General features: G+C 37.2%; 1 protein-coding gene and 1 non-coding gene across 2 annotated transcripts; one reads left to right on the top strand and one right to left on the bottom strand.

Moving 5' to 3' along the window:
• Positions 1-2,639: 2,639 nt before the first annotated feature.
• On the top strand, positions 2,640-2,711 carry TRNAK-UUU. Its single transcript has one exon. It is a non-coding gene; the product is annotated as a tRNA-Lys (tRNA).
• A 9,373-nt stretch (positions 2,712-12,084) lies between these two features.
• On the bottom strand, positions 12,085-16,975 carry LOC111466571 (protein transport protein SEC23). The gene is made up of 6 exons (XM_023111288.1): positions 16,749-16,975; positions 15,872-16,624; positions 13,834-15,654; positions 12,981-13,097; positions 12,662-12,733; positions 12,085-12,475 (listed from the first exon to the last, which is right to left on the bottom strand). The coding sequence occupies exons 2-6, from the start codon at positions 16,343-16,345 to the stop codon at positions 12,338-12,340; spliced, it is 2,622 nt and encodes an 873-aa protein (XP_022967056.1). The 5' UTR covers positions 16,346-16,624; positions 16,749-16,975; the 3' UTR covers positions 12,085-12,337.
• Between the last annotated feature and the right edge of the window lie 1,575 nt (positions 16,976-18,550).

The raw sequence follows: 18,550 nt of genomic DNA, 5'->3' as shown, positions 1-18,550 counted from the left end.
TGAGATCAATATGGGTATTGAATGATAATGATAAATTCATAGATGATCCTCAAGAGACTAGACTATGATGAATCATGGGGTTAGTATCAAACTAATGGTAGTTTATTGGTGGGAATTTCACATTTGGAGATAATTAGGGGCTGGCTAGCTTATCTTTAATTGTAGTAGACCCTTAAGATGATACCAAGACTGGTATTAAATCATGGGATAAACATCAAAGTGGATGTAGTAGTTTAGTGGTAAAGATTCAAAGTTGTGGTCGTGGAGACCTAGACTTGAATCTCAACAATCGAAAGTGAAATTGAGCGTAATGAAGTATTTCTTTTTACGATGGTCTCGTAAAAATTATAAATGTCATTGGGTTACACGACGATACAATCATGTTACTATGCCGAAAATATTAAAGGGTTTGCTAGCTTATGCTTAACTTTAAACTGTCAAGATGACTCTCACCATATGAACAATATGATATGGAGACAATTAGAAGTTTGCTAGTTTATCATTAATCATGAACTGTCAAGATAAAATCAACGTTGTTATTAAACGATTGGTTATGGGGCTAGATTATGATGAATATATTCGAGCTAAATATCGAAGTGGTTTTTTAGTGGTGAGAATTCCATGTTGTGGTTGCCGAGACTTCGACTCCAATTTAAGTAGCCACATTTGTTTTTTTTTAGCTACAAACTATTGAAGCATATTAACATTACTCAAAACCACTAGATGAGCAAACTGGTGAAGCAAATTAGAAGTTTGTTGGTTTGTCCATAATTATGAACCAGGTGAATAATGACTTAAATATTGAAGTGGTTGTACTTTAGTGGTGAGAATATCACGTTGTGGCCATGGAGACCCGGATTGAATCCCAACAATCACATTTTCTATAATGCCATAGACTTGAATTTGAAGCACTCTTAGCAACAATAACCATGTTCATATACCCTACAGTAGTGTATAAGTTTCCAGATTTTGTGCCACGTGCTACCACCATAGCACCCTTCAAAGTCTTCCACAAATACTTTCCAAACTCTGTTGCATAACCTGTGCTATCCAATTGACCAATAGAGATCAGGTTCTTCATGGGACACGGATTATAGCCGACATCCTTTAACATCCACTGATTTTCTGCCGGAATTTTTATGCAGACATCCCCTTTTCCTTCAATCTCAAAATCTTTGTTGTCGCAAGATAACCTTCTTGAAATTTCCAAACTTGAAATTTCGAAATAGCTCTTTATTTGGAGATGAATGAAAAGATGCACTTGAATCCGAAATCCAGGATTCAATCGGACTGTCCACGTTGAGAATTAGAGCATCCCCAATGTCTTCAACCGAATTTATAGAATCGTCATCATCTTCTGATTTGTGATTATGCTTTCTCTTTGGTCTTGTACAATTGTCCAAAAGTGACTTTTTCTCCACAACTCCAACACATTACGTTTGGTCTATTTTGATAATTTTCTCGGATCTTTGATTTTGATGACTTTTTTTTTTTTGCACTTCATTTACTTATGATTTGTGATTATGCTTCCTCTCAATTTCTCATTTGCAAATACTTTCCCTGAGAACTACATCTCAAATTTCATCGAACTTCAGTTTCTTAGATCCTCGAAAATTGTTGATTGCGACAACAACTGTATCCCACGACTCAGGTAAAGATGACATCAAAATCAATACTTTAATTTCACTTTCAAAATTAATTTCCACGAAACTCAATTGGCTTACAATCATATTGAACTCATTTATATCATCCTCAAGAGATACACCTTTCAGACATTTGAAAATCAACTTCCGGATCAAATACATCTTGTTCATAGTCGACGATTTTTCATACATATTTGACTACGCCTTCAATAGATCTGACGTTTTCTTCTCCTTGATTATGTTGAATGCCACGTTTCTAGACAACGTCAACCTGATCAATCTTGGGGCCCGATGATTCTTGAGCTTCCACTATTTCGTGATCATGATATTCAGCTTCACACCCAATAGGGATTCGTGAAGATATTTCTGGTACAAATAATCTTCAATTTGAATCTTCCAAAAATCGAAATCAGATCTAGTAAACTTTTCAATTCCAATCTTTGAACTATGGGCATGATATAGAGTATATAAATATACCTAGCAAACACAACTCATTTGTAGGCTTTCATCACATCCTTGATCTAGCAAGACACCAGGGTTTACTCATCATCATTTTTTTCTGCCTCAAAAAACTTTCTCTAACAAGTGGGGACAACATGTGCTACCATAGTTTTGATAAGCCATCTTAGCTCAGTGGTAGAGTGCATGGCTTTTAACCACGTGGTCATGGACTCTTTGTCTCGAGAATAGTCTTTGATTGTGCTATAAATTAAAAATATCTGCAATGAACTCTAAACTCTTTGATTGTGCTATAAATTAGATATCTGCAAAGAACTCTAAACTCTTTGTTTCGAGAATATTCTTTAGGACATATCAATATATACCACCAACTTAATACAAAATATGGGTATATCCAATAAACAATACTCATTTGTAGGCTCTCGCATCTTTGACCTATCAAAGATACCATGGTTTACTCTTATCGTCACTTTTTTTCTGCCTCAAATAACTCTCTCCAACAAGTGGGGACAACACGTGCTAGCATGGTTGTGACAAGCCATCTTAGCCTAGTGGTAGAGTGCGTGACTTTTAACCATGTGGTTGTGGGTTCGATCCCCACATATGGTGCTATAAATTATTTTTAGTTGCAAAAGTACTCGATGAATGATTCTTTATCTTATGACATATCAATATATACCTAATACAAATATACCCAGATCTATAATGGTTAGCCAAGTTTAGTGGTAGACATTGGCTTAGTAAAGACACCACAATTTACTCTCATCGTCAAGCCTTCTTAGCTTATTAGTAATAGGTTCTAGCATCCTCCTCATCTAAGAGGGGTATTTTGGTTCAGTGGTAGAGTGCGTAGCTTTTAACCACGTAGTCGTGGGTTTCGATCCCTATATATGGCCATTATAAATTAAATTGCTACAAATGCTCATGTAGGCTCTCATTGCATCTTTGTTATTGCATCTCTACCTAGCAAAGATACCACAATATACTCTTGCCTCTAAACTATCAAGCCTTCCACAATCGTGCAGGGTAATCTATCTAAAATATCAAGTCACAAAGAGTAACTAGGTAGCAGTAGCATGATCAATAAACATGTATGTTAACTTCTAGCATCTGTCATTTCTGCTCCATCATCATGTTCCATACCAAATTTACTCATAATATCTTTGGCATATTTTCTTTTGTGAAATAAAACGACCAAGAAAATATAAAAATTTCATCCTCAATTAAGCATACCAAATTTACTCATAATATCTTTGACATATTTTCTTTGTGAAATAAAAATGACCAAGAAAATATAAAAATTTCATCCTCAACTTGATATACTTCAAGACCAAGAAAATAGTGTAATAGACTAATATCTAATATCTCAAATTCACTCATCATTTGAGACTTAAATTTATCCAAAAGAGAGTTAGAAGAGCTAGTGTAAATAATATCGTCAACATAGAGGCAAATAATGATGAAATCACTTTTACCTTCCTGTTTCACATATAAAGTAGGATCATTCTCACTTCTCATGTATCCTTTCTTTTGAAAATACTTCTCATGTATCCTTTCTTTTGAAAATACTCATCAATCTTGCAAATAGTGTAATAGACCCATATAGGGCCTGCTTTAATCCATATAATGTCTTTCTCAACTTGTATACCTTTGTTTCTTTGTCCTTCTTTATGAATCCTTCTGGTTGTGCTACATAAACCTCTTCTTGTAAATCTCCGTTAAGAAATGCTGACTTAACATCAAACTGATAAACCGGCCACCGCAATTCTGCTGCTAATGCTAGAATAGTTCTTACAGTTTCAAAACGAGTTACTGGAGAAAAAGTTTCTTCAAAATCTATACCTTGTTGTTGTGCATACCCTTTTGCTACAAGACGGGCCTTATGTTTTTGTATGCTTCCATCTAGTGCAAATTTTGTCTTGAACATCCATTTCAAATTGATTGCATTTTTTTCGTTTGCTAAGTTAACCATCTCACATGTTCCATTTTTCTCAATGGACTGCATCTCTTCTACCACGGCTTTCTTCCACTCTTCTTTTTCAACTGCTTCTTCATAACTCATAGTATCTGAAATAGTAAGAGAAAATTGACATGATGCATATATGTCAGTTAAAAATTTATACTTCTTTGGAGGTGTCTCATTCGAAAGTTCTTCAAGAGAAGAATCGCTGTTTAGTGATGCTGAAGATGATGAATTTGACACATTTTGTGTTGCAGTGGAGGCACTAGGAGATGCACTGGAGTTGATCTTTGTCTCTTCATTTAGAGAAACTTCAACTGTAATCTTTTCCTGCTCCTGTTCTTTACTTCAATCCCAACGCACGTTTTCATTAAATATTACATCCCTCTAACTAAAATCTTTTCAATGATGGGGTTTATAATTTATATGCCTTTGATTGAGTACAATAGCCAATGAAAATGCATTTTTCAGATTTTTCATCAAGCTTTTGACGAATTTGAGAATGTTTCAAAGCATAAGCAACACAACCAAAGATTCGTAAATGACTTACAGATGGTTTCCTTCCATGCCATGCTTCATAAGGAGTTTGATTTATAACCGCCTTTGTTGGTGAGATGTTTAATAGATAAACAGATGTTGCTACGGCTTCTGCCCAAAATTGGTTTGGAAGTCTCCTTGCTTGTAACATACTTCTTGCCATCTCCACAATAGTTCGATTTTTTCGTTTAGCGATTCCATTTTGTTCTCGGGTGTAGGGAGCTGTTAATTCCCTTTGGATGCCCTCTTCTTCACAAAACAGATTGAACTCTTTAGATATAAACTCGCTACCTCTGTCTGTTCGAAGAACTTTAATGTGACAGCCACTTTGGTTCTCTACCATAGCTTTAAAAATCTGGAACTTCTGAAAAGTTTCTGACTTATGTTGTAGGAAGTAAACCCAGCTCATGCGACTATAATCATCAATAAATAGTAAAAAATATATACTCCCACCCAAGGACTTCGTTTGCATTGACCCACATAAATCAGCATGAATTAGTTCTAGACAATGTGAAGCTCTTCTAGCTTTTCCAATAGGAAATGACTTCCTAGTCTGCTTAGCATAAATGCATCCTTCACATAAATTAGTTGAGTCAATTCTTGGTAATCCGAAAACCATACCTTTATTCCTGAGTATTTTCAAGTCGTTCATATGAAGATGTCCATATCTGAGATGCCATAATGTTGAGTCATCTTTCGTGCTAGCAGCAAGAGCAAGATCCTCCATGTTAGAAATATGATGTGGAAACATTTTATTTGAAGTCATGGCAATTTGAACTTTATGACCTGATTTCTTATGTGTAATGACACATGTGTTGTCATCAAATAGAACTGAATGTTCTCTGGTCATCAATTCTCCAACACTCAATAAATTATACCCTAAATCAGGTACAAATTGAACATTATCTAATTGTTTTATCTTAACATGACCGGTTTCGACTTTCACTGTATCTTTTCCCTCAACTTGCATCTCTTTTGTGTTTCCAAATTGCACCTTAATTTTTTGCGTCTCATCAAGCTCTTTGAATAAAGATTTGGTGTCTGTCATATGGTTCGAGCATCCGCTATCAACAAACGATAAGTCACTCTTTTTTGGATTAGTATCCATGCACCCCATAAGCAGCTTTTCTTCTTCTTCTTCATTCTCTGCTGCAAAATTTATTCGTTGATTTTTATACCAACAATCAGATTTTGTGTGCCCATACCTTCTGCAATGGTAACATTGTATGACATTCCTTTGTTCATTGAATTGTCTTTGTCCATCACTTCTCCATCTACCCATGTTATCACGACCACCATGGAAGCTGCGAAATCTTCCTCTTCCATGACTTCTACCTGCTAAATGAATATTTTCTCTTTCGTTGTTTTCGTTGTTGGTTGTCTCCTTCACCTGTAGTGCCTTTTCTTCGTTCCTTTCTAATACTCTATTGATTCTTGCCTCATGGGCCTGAAGCAAGCCCATTAATTCATCAATGAAGAGTATGGATAGATCCTTAGCTTCTTCTATGGCAGCCACCACATGGTCAAACTTTGGAGTCAGCTTCTCAACACCTTTGCAACAATTGTTTCGTTTAAAATTTTCTCTCCATAGGTACGCATCTGACTGACTATTGCCATTTCTCTTGACAAAAAATCAGCAATTGATTCGCCATTCATCATGAGTAGAGTTTCAAAATCACGTCTTAGAGATTGCAATTTCACTGTCATGACCTTTGAATCTCCTAGAAACTTCTTCTGTAGAATTGACCATGCCTGCTTTGATGTGGTTGCTGTTGCAATTCGTGAGAAGATAGTCTCATGAACTGCTTGCTGAATAATGAATAATGAATAAAGCCTACGGTCAATTACAAGAACAAATTTTTTTCAAATGGATATTGCTTTCGAATTTCCTGTCTTACCTTTTCTAATAAGTTCCATTTCAATGTATGCAATCTAGAAAATCGTAGAGGATCATCGCATAGACAGACTAAATTGTTTGTTTTCTAACAAGTGTGTCTTAAGAAAAAGGGTTCGAATTTGCCATGAAGTTGACGAAAATCGCCACTAGCATCTGTTCGTTACATGACAAGGTGGAAAATATCTTCATCGTCAAGAATTTTTTACGAGATCTTCCCTTGAGATTCATGCAAATTGTTACCTCCATCAAGAAAATTAACGACCTTAAGAACATGACGGCTGAGGAGGTCGATGGTCGTCTTAAGGTCCATGAGAAGATACTTTGTGGCTATGAAGACAAAGATGAGGAGAAGCATGTCTTACTCACACATGAGGAGTGACTCGCACGAATAAAAAAGAAAGATGTGATTGATTCTTCATTTTTCAGGTACGAAGGGATATGACGAAAAAGGAAAGTAAAGGTTGTAGGTGTTGTCGCAAATGTGGCAACAGAGGAGCCGTGAAAATACCTCACAAACTCAGGACGATACAAATCCCTAGAAGGGTAAGAGCTCCACTAACTATCCACAGATCAACACCCACCTATAGGACGGATCCACCATGCAGGTTAATCCACTTAAACTATCAAGTCACACATCCTTAAGAAGTCTCATGCCTAGCTTAACAGTATCGTACTAGAGCGGAAAGGTATCGTACATGTGCTAACCTGCTCATCATTCTATGATGGTTTGACGATCTTGACATGGATTCACATTTTCAAGTTCTTCTGTTCTGACTCCTCGAGTTTGGATAGGTCAAGAGTACAAGAGCCACACCCTCAGATCATCTCTCACAATTCTAATGCACTCTGTCTACCGGAGGCATTCCATCATAAGCCATCGTCTAGCCAAACTGACGCTCTCACTCTACTCTGAAACATTTTCTATTACTTATTCTCTATAGAGAGGATCGCAGATTGAACCACTTGGATTTAATGTACAATCAATCATGCATATAGTCATACATGCTCAACGGGATGTTGACATCCATAAAGTACCTAGAACATAAAACACAGATATATAAATTTTTATCCTCTGATTTAACATGATTATGTACTAGTAGTAGAAATACAATTTATTACATCACTCGAAAGGGAGGGAAGTAACGCTCATGTATCCGTTACTCACAAAGAGTAACTTTGCAACATGGTCGATAAATGTGCATGTTAACTTATATGCACATACAGGATAAAAAAATTTAACTTCTAAGTATGTTACAAGATCGATAAACATTTATATTAACTTCTAAGTCAGGATCCTAATGAAAGTAGGATTTCTTCCCACAAAGTTCCTCCCTTTTTATACTGTCAATTACATATCATAATTTTTTCAAACGGATATCTCTTTCAAATTTCCTTCCTTACCTTTTCCAATAAGTTCCATTTCAATGTATGCAATCTAAAACATCATATAGGATCATCGCATAGACAGACTACTTTGCTTGTTTTCTAGCAAGTGTGTCTTAAGAAAAATGTTCGAATTTGTCATGAAGTTGACGAAAATCGTCACTAGCATCTGTTTGTTACGTGACAAGGTGGAATAGATCTTCATTCTCAAGAAGTTCCTTCGAGATGTTCCCTCGTGATTCATGAAAATTTTAAAAAGAAAGATGTGGTTGATTCTTCATTTTCAGGTACGAAGGGACATGGCGTCCACAAAAGGAAGGTAAAGGTTGTAGGCGTGGTCGCAAACGTGGCAACAGAGGAGCCGTAAAAATACCTCACAAACCCATAACGATACAAATCACTGGAAGGATAAGAGTATGATAAGTGTTACTCTTGTAAAAAAATACAAGTATATGCGTTAGAGAAGACAAAGTGGAGACCAACGTATTGACGGCTCATGATTGAGGGATAAACAAGAAAACTTCTAATTCATTCCATCTCATATCATGAGATCCAATCCAAAAATAGAGGGCATCTTGTAACTCATTGAGGTGGATCACATACGTCTATTGTGGATTTGAGCCTAGATTTTCACAGCCACAACATGAAATTCTCCCCACTAAACTGTAACTTGGATGTTTAGCCATCATTCATCACTTTCATGATTAAGGAAAAACAGAAAAAAAACAAAAAAAAAAAAAAAAAATCTATTTNAAAAAAAAAAAAAAAAAAAAAAAAAAAAAAAAAATCTATTTGCTTCACCAGTTTGTTCATGGTTCGTAGCTAAAAAAAAGCACGTCTCCACGACCACAACGTGAAATGTACATGTGGCTATTGGTATTTAAGCCCAGGTCTCCAAACCAAGGAATTCTTACCACTAAACTACAGATACTAGGATATTTAGCCATCATTCATCACTTTCATGATTAAGGATAAACAAAATAATTCTAATATGCTTCACTAGGTTGTTTATAAAAGCTCTGGTTTTGAGTTAAGTTATATGCTTCAATGGTTCATAGCTAAAAAAAAGTAGATGTGGCTGCTAGAATTTGAGTCCAGGTCTCCACAGCCCCAACGTATAATTTTCACAACTAAACTACAACCACTTGGATATTTAGCCATCATTCATTGATTCCTATGGTAAAATGCTACAACAAGAAGCAAAATGAGGAGACAAATCTCACATCCACAAATGACGAAGAGTCCGCACTTATGTTGGCAGAGAAGATGCTCAATGAAAAGAAGGTTATGGTGAACCCCTTCGTAGATGGAGAAGACCAAGTGGAGACCAACATGTAGTACCTAGACAATAGAGCAAGCAACCACATGTCTGAATATCGGAAAACGTTCAAGGAGCTTGATAAGAAGTTCATTGGAAATGTGAAACTTTGCAACATATCAATTGTATTGATCCAAGGCAAAGGATCCATCTGGTTCTAGTGTAAGAATGACGATCAACATTATCGACCAAGATATATTACATCCCAAGTTTAAATATTAATGTTATTGACCTTGGTCAAATGATAGAAAAAGGTAGCATAATGGAGTTAATCAGTTTGTTCTTCAACATATTCGACAGAAATGGAGCCCTGTTAATGAAGGTAAAATGGTTAATGAAACTTGAAATTGTTCAAGGTTCTTCACTTCCAGTAACTCGTGCATGTTTGCAACCTTAATCCTTGCTAGGGATTTGGTACATTGTCAAGTTTGCCCGGGTTATGGTTAAGGTAAACTAAGTAACCCTTGACCGTTTCCTACTAACATAATCATATCATCCCTTAACTCATGGGCATGTGTTATTTTTAAGAAAATAGCTTTAAAAAATTATTTCATCAAAACTCCATTTCACTTTTTAATGGCAACCTATTTAATTCAAAAATAAAAGTAATGTTTTTAAGAATTAAAAACAAATGTGGCTACTAATCGCCCAAGCTTCCATAGTCACAACTTAAAATTCTCACCATTAAACTGCAACTAGTTCGATATTTAGCCCATCATTCATCATAGTTTAATTTTTTTTTTTTTTGCGGTTAAGGTTAAACTACAACTTGAAATTGTCCATATCATATATTAATAGAGTACGATGAGAGTCCATCTTGACGGTTAAGGTTTAAGCTAGAAAACTCTTTACCATTTTCTACATAGTAACATGATCGTATCATCTTGTAACTCGTGGGCATAAAAAAACAAATGTGGTTGTTGGAATTCAAGCTTAAGTCTTCACAGCCACAACATGGAATTCTTACTACTAAACTACGACCACTTTGATATTTAACCAAACATTCATCATAATATAGACTCTTGGTTGGGGCTCATTTATCAACTCATCATTCATTACTAACGTTGATCTTATTTTGATTGTTCATGATTAAGGATAAGCTAGCAAGTCTCTAGATATCTCCACATACAATACTTTGAGAGCCCGTCTTACAATTCAAGGTTAAGATAAATAAGCAAACTTTTTATAGTTCCCAACATAGTATAACATGATCGTATCATCTCGTAACTCATTGGCATGTGTCTGATCCAATTAGAAAACAAATGTTTAATGTTCGATCCAATTAGAACTCAATATCGTAACACTACGTTTCATCCTTGTCTTCAAGACCACAACAATGAATTTTCACCACTAAACTACAACCACTCCTATACAACTAATCATTAGAAAGGGTGAGTTGTGGGCTTATCTATTCGAGGTGGAACAAGGACCGGACCATCAAATGTCAAATGTGGCTTGCTTGGATTCGAGCCCAAGTCTCCATAGCCGCAACATAGAATTCTCACCACTAAACTACAACCACTTCACCATATTTGTGGTGGAACAAGGACCATACTAGACCATTACGTATTTGTGGATGTAGCAAAAAGCATAACAATGTTTCTTGTCCGATCACCTTTAATTTTCATCCTTACATTATTGAGAATAAGAAAACTAAAGTCAAATGTGGCTGTTCGAATTCGATCCCAAGTCTCCACAACCACAACCACAATGTGGAATTCTCACCACTAAACTACAGTTATTTCATCATATTTAAGATGGAAAAAATGACCATACCAAACCATTACGTATTTGTGGATGTAGCAAAAAGCATAACAATGTTTAGTACAGCCACAATGTAACTACAGCCACTTCACTATATTTGAGGTGGAACAAGGACCATACCAGACCATTACGTATTTGTGGATGTAGCAAAAAGCATAACAACTTTTTGTGTCCTTCATCCTTATGTTAAGGAGAATTAGAAAACTAATGTCAAATGTGGCTGCTGGGACTAGTCCCCATGGGGGCAACGTGGAATTCTCACCACTAAACTACAACCACTCTACTATATTTGAAGTGGAACAAGGACCATACCAGACCATTACATATTTGTGGATGTAGCAAAAAACATAACAATGTTTCGTATCCGATCCCCTTTAATTTTCATCCTTATGTTATTAAGAATTAGAAAATAAATGTCAAATGTGGCTACTAGGATTCAAGGACAGGTCTCCACGATCACAACGTGGAAATCTCACCACTAAACTACAACCACTTCAATATTTTGCTTGTCATTCTTCATCATCTACCATTAATCATGTTGGCCTGAATTCTGTTCCGGTAGAACAAGAACCATACCAAACCATTACTTTCCTAGAGACTTAGAAAAAGAAAGTCAGATGTGGCTATTGGAATTCAAATATAGGTCTCTATAGCCACAGAGGTTGTGATTAGTTTAATACCACAAAAGTGATCTGAACCAAGATCTTCTTGAACTACAACTTCTATTTTTAGTCATTCATCTTAATCTAACCAATGTTGATTTTGATTTGACATATCCTGATTAATGATAAACTAGCAAACTTCTCATTGTCTCCAAATCATAGTGTGAGAGTCCATCTCGATGGTTTAAAGTTAAAGTACAAAATAGCAAACCCGTTAATTTTCTACATAGTAATATGATCCTATCGTCTCGTAACTTAATGGCATTTGTAATTTTTAAGAATCCATCATAAAAAGAAATATAATTTATAACGTCCATTAAGAGATTTTATAAATCAAAATTTGAGGTGCATAACCCACCTTCTTTTCTTCTTATTTGTGTTCATTATAACAAAACCACTCGGATTCGAGCTTATATCATAAACTTTAACAGCGAGCTAAACATATTAGTAACCCTTCCCTGAACGTTAGCATGTAAAAGCATGGAATAATTGTTAGTCCAAAAGGGCTTATTGTAACCGTCCGTAAGAGCAAAATACAAAATGCCGAATTTGTTCAGTCGGTATGAAATTTTCCTGTAGAAGAAGAAGAGGGAGAGGAAAGGGTGGGTGGAAGGAGAAAGATCCTATAACCGCCAACAGACACCACTAAAAAATAAAGAGAAGTTTGAAAAGAAAGTAGAGAAGAAAAGACAAGAATCCTACTACTTACTACTTTTAACTTGGTTCTGGTGGGATCAACTTCAAACTTCGCATCCACTCAACGAAACTGGGATCATCGAAGTGGTAAAAACTACTTTTCAGCTTTGTCCGCTGCTCTGTGGACAATGTTCTAAGTTGTGGAAATCTCGCCTCCTGCACCAATCAAATTAAGAATCTGTTAGCGTCGAGTCGAATCAAACGACTCGACCCCACAGTTATTTAATTGCAACGGAGTACCATCCTTTACAATCAAACGACCCCATCCTGAATCTTTACAAGTCGAATCAGATCATCAGAATCATGAACAATGGGTTATATCTTTTATTCTTTCATGCTCACCTGTTCGTAAGGAGGGTCCTTGTGTGCTGGTATCAGCCGAGAAACAAAATACCGAGCCTGAGAGCTCCCCTCCTGCTTCAAATTAAATGGGTTATCGTTATTGTAGAGAGCCTTTTGAAGAGAAAGAGAGAGAAACAGTAACCCTTCCATCAAGGGAGGCGAACTTATGAAAAAAAAAAGTGTCCAGAAAAGGGAACAACAAACACGATCCAATGGACAAAAATAAGAAAAGAGCAGAACTCTTTCATTACGGCAGAGAAATTGATAATTAAAAAAAACCACAACGTGAGAAACATATAGCATCTATAGCGACACAAACCTTGAATGCAAGAATCCTGGGAGCCGGAAACCTTGTTTCAGTAAGCTCTTCTGCTAGTGTTCTGCAAGCTGCTAAAGCAGCTGCACTTTTTCCTTCTTCAGCTGCAAGCTCAGCACCCTAAGTACACCAATAACAAAAAGGAAAACGAATTAGAAGATGAATATTTGAATGACAAAAAAGTTCAGAACATTTCAAGGCTATGACTATGAAGAATAGGAATAATCAAAGTACAGATTAGAAAAGCGGGCGAGGAGAGTACACTCCTTCCCTATCTATGTGCCTGTTCATCTGGCATTTAAGAGTTCATTTAATGTACTTTACAGAAAATGTTTTCATGAAAAAACTAGTATTATCGTTGGAAACTATCAGGTATTGCTAATGTTCATCAGCATTCAATTGTTTTTCATCTTCACTAGTTTTAAATTAATATATATTTGAGTTGCAATACACTTGAAAAAACATATTCATTATAGTAAATAAACAATAGCTTCTAAATATATAAGAGAAAACTTCAAACCGGCAAAATGGTCGTATCTATTCTCCTACATTATAGTTTTTGTTATTGGAAAATTCTCAGGAAATTGAAAGTTATGGATGAGTTTATTGAATATAAAATTTTCCCTTTGTTCTCAACTATTTTTCTGTTGATTAGAACTGGTACTCAAATCATATTCCAGTGAACAGGCTTTCCAAGTAAAGAAAAAACTATCACATAGCACTTGATTTTCAAGACAAAAATACCAATGGTCGCATTTCCAGCAAGAAATTAAAGATGATGCTGTAATATCATAAACTGAAGAAGAAAGGCAAAAAAAAAAATTAACAAAAGAAGGTAAAGTAAGTGGTAGCATACCAGCCAAATGAACACATCTGTTCCATGGTCAAGAACAACAGCAGCATCTGACTGCATAACTAGGTCATATGCTGGAAGCTCTTCAAAAGTACCCCCTTCCCGGTGCATTAAACAGCGAGGGGCTACCATGCGGAGGGAAAGTTCATAGGATGCGTTCAAAAACAAGTGTCTCAATACAGACCTTTCATCTTCATGACCAACAATGCTTCCAAGAAGAGGGCCTCTTCTCAAATGGAACAGAAGCTCCGGCATTGAAGATAGTTCCTTGGGAAACCGATAATTTTTTGACTTCGGTGACGGGGTCCCAAATTTCAAAGCAATATCTTTTACTCTTTCATCTATTGTAGCCCGCATCTCTACTGCATCAGACTGGGTTTTAGCTTGCAAGGCAGTCCTCTTGGCAATAAGGACTGAAGCTATTTCACCTTGAACACTTCCAAGATATTCTGATAAGCTATCAACAGTAGGCAATCGAATAGTCATTACTCTTGATATGTCAGCTTGATAAACATTTGAATATTGTACAACAAACTGGAAAAATACAAAATCACTCTTTATATCTCTCTTAGTCTCCATGGAGAGTGAGAAGCTTTGGGCTTCTTCTACACTTAGCATTTGAATGTAAAGAGAGGTGTCGTTTTTGAAGGTTTCATGTGTGTCAACGTGTGCCTCTTCCCCCGGACCAACAACTTGGGTGATTAGAATGTCATCAGAACATCGTACTTCTAATAAACCATGAGAGCCTGCAGCCCTAGCAGATGCCCTCTGCAAGTTTACACCAAAGGCCTCCCCGAAGTCATCATGAAGAACCAAAACACCACCAGAAGCTTTTGCAAGAGGCTGCAAGATAGGAACTCTTACAGGGCAAGTTCCAGCACATAGAATATCAACCACCGTATTTTGTCGATGAGCCTCACCCCCAAGATGTTCCATCCAATTTAAAGCAGTTTTTTCCATGTGCAGGTAATTTGGGTGACCGACAGAATGGGGAACTGACCCAGGGCCAAATGTATTAGGTCCACCAGCACACACAATAATTCTACTATTAGCCCCCGACCTTCTAACCACTCCTCGAGAAACTTCAGCAGAAGGTCCTTGGATTATGGCAAGAGCAACTTCAACTGCAGTACCAAGGCACCTATCTCTAGAGGCTTCTGGAATGCTTGATTTGTAAGGCCTCAGTGATGAAATTATTGTATGTGCTACAGGGAGTGAGGCGTGCATTGGTGATAAATATATCCCCATTCCATAAATTAACGCTTTCAAAGACTCCGGTGTTGGCGATTTATCACCAGGAAGCACATCAGCAGAGGCAACAGATTCTTCTGAAAAATCATATACTGATACAGTACGGCCATACAGTATAATTCCAATTCTTGTTGTGGGGGAAACTGAATCAATAAAAGCATGCAAGGAGCTCTGGAGATGCTGCAGATGAGGCTCATCTAAAGACTCGTCAATAACCAGAATAACGGGTGCAGACGTTCTTGAATCAGAAGCTGGAATAAATCCTGGTCTCCTGCTCCCAGTTCTCACAAAATCAACCATAGATGATGACAGTTCCGGAAAATGACAAAGATCTTCTTTGCTTGGCGCTACGTATTCCCCCTCGCTTCCATTCAGCTTCCGACAAATTACACACTGCCACTGACCTGAACCAATTAAGATATTGCAATACAGATTCGAATAAGCTCCACAGCTCGGGCAACGATGGGGCTCACGCTGTATTACTTGAGGACCTGATGAAACCTCCCTCCCAGGAGAAACTAGTGCTCCAAAACCCAAACTAGGAACATTAGCTTGTTTCTTCTGCTTCAGCACCTGTATCAAGTTTCAGAAAGAAGTAGATTACAACATTAATGCCAACTTAATTTTAGAAAAATAAAAAGGTCATGACCATGGAATTTGCTTACAAAATATATAAATAGAAGGAATCATTGAATCAACTGAGGTTAGCAGTCAGAATTAGAGTGAACAGTTAACCTAACTTTCATCATTCATTGTAACAAAGCAGGGAAAAAAACATAAAAAGCAATACCTTCTGCGAAGAAAATAGAACATATGGCGATTCCCCAAGAGGCACCGAGTCCTCTGAAACATCAGATATCTGGTGTTGCAACCCGGTCGATGCATTCAAAAAATGTGGAGGTGTAGAAGCTGGTAAGGACGAACCAGAAGAGAAGACAATTGCCTGGGGAGATGCCGGTGAAGTACGAAAGGGCACAGCAGCAGGCCGGATGGGAGAAGTAAAAATAGGAGGTCCAGGGGGAGTACTCAAATGAGGAATGGGACTGCCAGTTTTAATTCCATTTGCCGATGAGGGTGCGGCTGGCGTTCTGATGGAAGGAGATGGCATCCGATCCGGTTGGAAATTTGGAGGAAATCTTGACGTTCCTGTCGAGATTAAAGGCGAAGGCATTGGATTTGTCTCAGCGCTAGGCGTTGGAGTATCGGATAGCGGGGCTGGGAAGTTGGCAGAGAATCCAGGGGAAGACTGCGCTGAATAGGCCATTATGAAAACAAACGAAAAGAAAGAATCCGAAAGCGACGACTGAGACAACGATCGGAAATGATATGGCAGAAACGATCAAGTAATCGAAAAGGGAAAAACTCCTAAGACGAGCCAAGAAAGAACTCCAGGGGAGGGAGGAAATCGATTGAACACCAGCCCAACGAATCCAGATGCATTGTAAATAATCCGAACAAGAACACGAAAACGAAGACCAATCAGATGAAAGGAATCAAACCATTACTCTTGAACGAAGCGAAAATCAGGTCAAATTCGTTTAACCTGCACAAATGAAGTGATGTGACGCATATTCATCGATGAAATCAGAAATGCTAAGAGAGACGAAGATGGAAAGAGATCTAGGGTTTGTAGAAAATCATAATTGAATTGGAATGAGTGCACGTACCTGAAAGGAAAACGAAGTTGGGGATCATGGCGAATCGGAAACGCTCTCAAATCTAATGTAAAGAAGCGTTCGTCGTGAACACAGTGAGTCTGACTTCGCAGAGACCGGAAAGGGAGCGAACCGCCGTTGCAATTGGATTTCTCGGGAGCCGCGTAACCCGTCAGACAGCAATGTGGCCGAGTTCTACGGTGAAAACTCAACTACCCTGTTTCTCTGTTAATTAAAATGCACGATCGAAGAATTGATTTAAAATCGAAAAATGAGAAAAAGAAAATATACATATTTATAATTAAATATTAAATTGGTTTTAAATTATTTTTAAAAATCCAAATAATTATTAATATGATACGAGTGATTTGATTTTGAATTTTCTAAGTATTAAATTGGTTTTAATTTATTTTTTAAAAATTCGAAATAATCATTAATAAATGATTTTGTATTTTCTAAATATTTTCATTCTCTTGAAAATTTCAATATTATTTTGACCTTTTATCCGTGTGCCAAAAAAAAATATGATTGGATCAAAAAATTAATTAATACATTAATACGTGATTCAATATTGTTTGAAGCTTCACTATTCCTTAGGATTGGCTTTGGGCCTTTCCTGCGCAGCTTTGGTGGAGAACGAAGAAGTCCCATTCCAGGTGGGCCCGTGTCACGACCCAAAAAAAAGTTTAACCTCAAGTCGTGACTAACAATGACTATAGTGTGTAGTATGTATGCAAGAATGTTAAGGATATTTAGTAATAAATTATAGTTTACCATATATATTATATTTGATATTTTATTATAAGTCAAATATCTAATATTTGCTTTATTATCATAAGTATCTTTCCATTTATTACTATTTCCATATCCTTGTAATTCATTTGATTATAAATAAGATAACTTTCACACCATTTAGATGTGGTGGATTAATCAAACATTCACATGGTATCAGAGCCCTCTCGGTTTAACAACCCCGATCCTTTCTTTTCAATGGCTTTTGAATCCTCTAATCTTCTTCTCCACCACCCCTGCTGGTTTTGACGCCGCAGGGGCAGTCTTCATGGCTGTCGTAGTCGGAGCCGATTGATTACTCTTCGGCTCCACCCTATTGACCTCCAAATCACTTTTTGTCATACTCTGTACATACAACCTCACCTTTTCCAACCCAATCGGTTTTCCCCTTGGCCAATATAGTCTCTCTCATTTTCTTCCCAATCAACCTTCATCCTTCACATAAACCCTAACCTAAACCTATCAACCTTTTGCAGAGATTTACCTTCGAAATCTGGGTGCCGCACTGGCCTATTCGCCAACCAAGTTGTCGCCGCCCTTCCTGCCAAAATTGGCTTCTTCGCCCGATGAGGCGACTCTTCCGACTGTCCTTCTCGCCAAAATTGGCTCCTTCGCCCAATGTGGCGACTCTTCCGGCTTCAACATTGTCTTTGTCCCTTGCTCTAGGTTTCCCCTTCTACTTCTTGGGGTTAGAAATATTCTCACCAGAGCCAAGGCAGCATCGTCGCTAAGCGACAATCCCTCTTCATGGGTTAGACATATTCTCGCCGAAGCCAAGGCAGCATTGCCGCTGAGCGGCGATTCCTCTGCAATTTTCGATGGCCAAGAAAGTGTTTCTCTACGCCTCCTCTGAACCAGGTTGTTGACTTCTTCAAGAAAAGTGTTTCTCAACCTCTTTGAATTTTTCAGATTCAAGCTTCACGTTCGTTTAAATCCGACGCTTAACTTGCGGTGGGGTGTTAAGGATATTTAGTAATAAATTATAGTTTACCATATATATTATATTTGATATTTTATTATAA

This window comes from Cucurbita maxima, unplaced genomic scaffold (genome assembly GCF_002738345.1).
Source record: "Cucurbita maxima cultivar Rimu unplaced genomic scaffold, Cmax_1.0 Cma_Scf00031, whole genome shotgun sequence".
In the NCBI taxonomy this organism is placed as follows: Eukaryota; Viridiplantae; Streptophyta; class Magnoliopsida; order Cucurbitales; family Cucurbitaceae; genus Cucurbita; species Cucurbita maxima.
Note: the sequence above shows the minus strand (reverse complement) of the source record. Positions and strands in the feature narration are given on the sequence as shown.

What these genes read in the sequence shown, in the direction of transcription:
- LOC111466571 (XM_023111288.1), bottom strand. Translation starts at nt 16,345, where the DNA reads ATGGCCTATTCAGCGCAGTCTTCCCCTGGATTCTCTGCCAACTTCCCA. An exon ending in CAGATGTGTTCATTTGGCTG is followed by an intron (nt 13,098 to 13,833) that starts GTATGCTACCAC and finishes TGGTGTACTTAG; the next exon opens with GGTGCTGAGCTTGCAGCTGA. An exon ending in CCAGGATTCTTGCATTCAAG is followed by an intron (nt 12,734 to 12,980) that starts GTTTGTGTCGCT and finishes AATTTGAAGCAG; the next exon opens with GAGGGGAGCTCTCAGGCTCG.